We start from the raw sequence: 3,856 nt of genomic DNA, 5'->3' as shown, positions 1-3,856 counted from the left end.
CCACCCCCATCCAAATCACCCAGTGGAATTGTCGGGGCTTTAAGGCTCACACCAAGCGGGCCAACCTCCGGCTTTTCCTCGCAGCATTTCAAAACCTTCCTGCTGTGGTAGCCCTCCAGGAGCCAGGGAGTGCTGCCACACTCACAAACTATGCTACGTTTCAGCAGGACCCTTTATCCTGCATCTGCGTTCACAAAAGTTATACGGCCAATTTAGTTGATCTTGACCTTAAGCCAGATTTCTCGTACGTGATGGTGACACTCCTTCCGCTGCGTAAACAGGACCCGCCACTGCACGTGCTAAACATTTATTGTTCACCGAGAGTAACCAACATCACATTCGCAGACCTTTTTAGCCGCGCCTTAAAGGCTGCAGGCAGGGACCCTCTGGTGATCGTGGATGATTTTAATGCCCCCAGCACACTTTGGGGGTATGCGCGTGAGGAGAGACGTGGACGTAAGCTGGCGGAACTTATGTCCACGCTGGGCCTAACTCTTCACACCGACCCTGCCTACCCAACTCGCGTGGGTAACTCCGTGACCCGGGACACCTGTCCGGACCTTACCCTCACAAAAAACATCAAGTATGCGGATTGGGTCAACACCGAGGAGACCCTCGGCAGCGACCACTGCATACTCAACACCACCATTCGCACCCATCCTTTAGCAAAACCCTACGGAGAGGCAAAATTACCCGATTACACGAAGTTTCGGCAAATATACGCCAATTCGACACCCATTGAGGAGCAAGGATACCATGCTTGGTCCCAGCAACTGGTTTCCACTCTTCGCTCCACAGAAACACAGATTAAACTCTCGGAGGCGACTCCGGCGGTAGATAACCACCTCCTTCACCTCTGGGCGGCCCGGCGCAGCCTCGTCCGCCGATGGCGCCGGCAAAAACACAATCGGCAGCTCAAAATTCGCATCGCGGAGCTCACCCAGCGAGCAGCAGAGTACGCGGCCCAGCTCGCTGACTCTAACTGGGTGGAGCGTTGCAACACGGCCGCTCGACAAATGTCCAGCCGGAGTACCTGGCGCCTCTTCCGCGCCTTAATTGATCCGACCCAAACTCGAACAGAGACACAAAAGCATCTGCAACGAGCGTTTCACAGCTTCGACGGAGACACGGCAAAATTGGCATGTAAACTCCGAGACCAATATCTATGCACACAGCAAGACTCGCGAGGGCCGGCGTACTCGTATGCAGGTACCGAGAACGCGGAGCTGGATCAACTGTTCCAGTTACACGACCTGAAGGCGGCCCTAGCAAAAATGAGGCGAGGTACGGCACCGGGACGGGATAAAATTACCGTGAAATTACTTGCCAATCTTCCTGACTCGGCCTACACCATGCTCCTTGCCTATATCAACTCCATTTGGATCGGGGAAACAACCCTACCAATTGAGTGGAAGACCGCCCTGGTCACCTTCATACCCAAAGCGGGCAAAGCCATTAACACGGACAACCTCCGCCCCATCTCCCTTACTTCTTGTGTGGGAAATTAATGGAGACGATGGTGCGCGACAGGTTGTCCGCGTTCCTGGAGACCAAAAATGCATTTGCAGACACCATGTTCGGGTTCCGCCCACAAAGGTCCGCTCAGGATGTCTTGCTTCAACTCGATCATGAGATCATCGATCCAGTCGAGTATCCCCTGAATGACAAAGTTGTGCTCGCTTTGGATCTGAACGGGGCCTTTGATAACGTGACCCACGAAATTATTCTGACGCATCTCTCACAAGTGGATTGCGGCCACAACACCTTCAACTATATTAAACAATTCCTCACTGACCGACAATCATACATTCGGATTCAGGACACTGAACACGGCCCTTACCGATTAGGCACGAGAGGGACCCCGCAGGGAGCGGTCCTCTCGCCCCTCCTATTCAATCTAGCAATGATGAGACTCCCCGCTCTGCTGGCGAAAGTCGAAGGCATACAGCATGCGCTCTATGCCGACGACATCACCATATGGGCGTCACACGGCTCGGCAGGAGACATGGAGGCAAGCCTGCAGCAAGCGGCGGACATCGTGGATGACTATGCCCGTCGCTGCGGCCTTCAGTGCTCCCCGTCCAAATCGGAATTTGTGCACATACGCCCATCGCCAAAGTGCACCACAAAAATTGACCTCTCCCTTCACAGCGGACCCATACCCGAACGCGACGAGATTACAGTACTGGGGCTCTTTATACATAAAAATCGCAGAGCAGATACAGCATTGACCAAATTGCGTAAGGTGGGGGACCAGGTGGGCCGGATAGTCCGCCGGGTTTCCAACAAGCGCGGGGGGTTACGATGCAAAGACGCCTTGCGGCTGGCGCATGCATTCGTAACCAGCTGAGTCCTGTACTCGGCTCCATACCTCCACCTACGCAAATTCGACGAGAATGCACTCGAAGTCATTCTCCGCAAAATCTACAAGCGCGCCCTCGACCTTCCTGTCAGCACCTCTAACCAGCGCCTTCTGGGCCTGGGAATGGTGAACACCTTCAAGGAGCTTCGAGAGGCGCACTTGACTAACCAATATACTAGACTCTCTAAAACACCGTCGGGTCGCCGCCTCCTTGCCCGACTACACATCAATCATTCAATACATACGGAAGAGCGCGTACAGATTCCAGAAATTTGTCGATACTCCCTGCACGTGCGCTCTCTTCCGGCTAACATGACCCGAGACGACCATAGTGGCCGACGCCTCGCGCGGGCAGAAGCCTTGGCTCGACACTACGGCCACAAATTCGGAGTATTCTACGTGGACGCCTCCGGCCCGCACCACGGGGGTTGGTACACGGCTGCGGTCGTCCACCAAAACACCGCTGTAAACGGACTCACCTTCCGTGCACATAACATTACGCACGTGGAGGAGATCGCCATCACACTAGCCGCCGCAGATCAGGACTCAAGGGTCATCATCACCGACTCAAGGGGTGCCTGTCGCAATATAGAACAGGGATACATTCCGTACCTTGCCTATAAAATTTTGCAGAACAGCAGCTACCTAGGTGCCCCCGCGCACCGAACGATCATATGGGCTCCGGCTCACACGGGCCTCGATGGTAATGAGACGGCCGATGCCGCTGCCCGCGCGCTCACTCTCCGGGCACCATCCTCGTCCCCTACCGATCCGGACCTCGAACCCAATCCCGCCTACACCTTTAAGGAGGTCACACAATTTTATCAATCCGGCCATAATATCTATCCAAAACCCTGTAAAGGCCTCACGAAGGCGGAGGAGCGAATCCTCCTTCGCCTTTATACCAAAACTTTATTGTGCCCGGCAATTATAAAACACTTTGACCCCGCTTGCACGGGGAAGTGCCCGCATTGTGAGGAAAATTCCTGTGACATTTTCCACATGGTGTGGGCATGCCAAAAAACCCCAAACCTTATTCCACTACCCAACCCTTCGCGGGAGGACTGGGAGGCAGCCCTGCTCGGCTGCTCTGACCTGACGGCCCAACGGGCCTTGGTCGAGCGGGCCCGGGCCGCGGCCATCGCCAATGGGCTCCCGTAAGAGGGAGCCCACCTAGTGTTTGTACGGGGCGGCCCCTTAAGGACCGCTCCCACCCTCCCTGTAAATAACATCTGTAAATAAATGTTTTCCAGCAGCAGCACCCAAGCTTCTCGACCGCCCTTGACGTGACGCCGCGTTCCATCGTAACCAATAGAACGGAGTGCGCGCTGAGGGATGGATTTCACCTTCTCGTACTATTAGCTCGCTCAAAAGGGGGTGTCGCCAGAGCTCGGAATGATCCCGAGTTTCTCCAAACTCGGGCCATCCTGCATAGCACCCCTGATTCAGAATATTCATTTTCTTTCATCGAAAAGGAAAAGCATCACCGCTGCT

The 3,856-nt window shown here is 54.7% G+C and overlaps 2 protein-coding genes across 2 annotated transcripts; both read left to right on the top strand.

The window, feature by feature from the left end:
• Positions 1-473: 473 nt before the first annotated feature.
• Positions 474-1,508, top strand: LOC125758249 (uncharacterized). The gene has a single exon (XM_049415265.1). The coding sequence runs from the start codon at positions 474-476 to the stop codon at positions 1,506-1,508; it is 1,035 nt and encodes a 344-aa protein (XP_049271222.1).
• A 1,151-nt stretch (positions 1,509-2,659) lies between these two features.
• LOC125758076 (uncharacterized) lies at positions 2,660-3,623 on the top strand. Its single transcript, XM_049414820.1, has one exon. The coding sequence runs from the start codon at positions 2,675-2,677 to the stop codon at positions 3,521-3,523; it is 849 nt and encodes a 282-aa protein (XP_049270777.1). The 5' UTR covers positions 2,660-2,674; the 3' UTR covers positions 3,524-3,623.
• The last annotated feature ends 233 nt before the right edge of the window (positions 3,624-3,856 follow it).

Source organism: Rhipicephalus sanguineus, chromosome 4 (genome assembly GCF_013339695.2).
Source record: "Rhipicephalus sanguineus isolate Rsan-2018 chromosome 4, BIME_Rsan_1.4, whole genome shotgun sequence".
In the NCBI taxonomy this organism is placed as follows: Eukaryota; Metazoa; Arthropoda; class Arachnida; order Ixodida; family Ixodidae; genus Rhipicephalus; species Rhipicephalus sanguineus.
The sequence above is the reverse complement of the archived record's forward strand: the minus strand, read 5'-3'. Positions and strand labels throughout refer to the sequence as shown.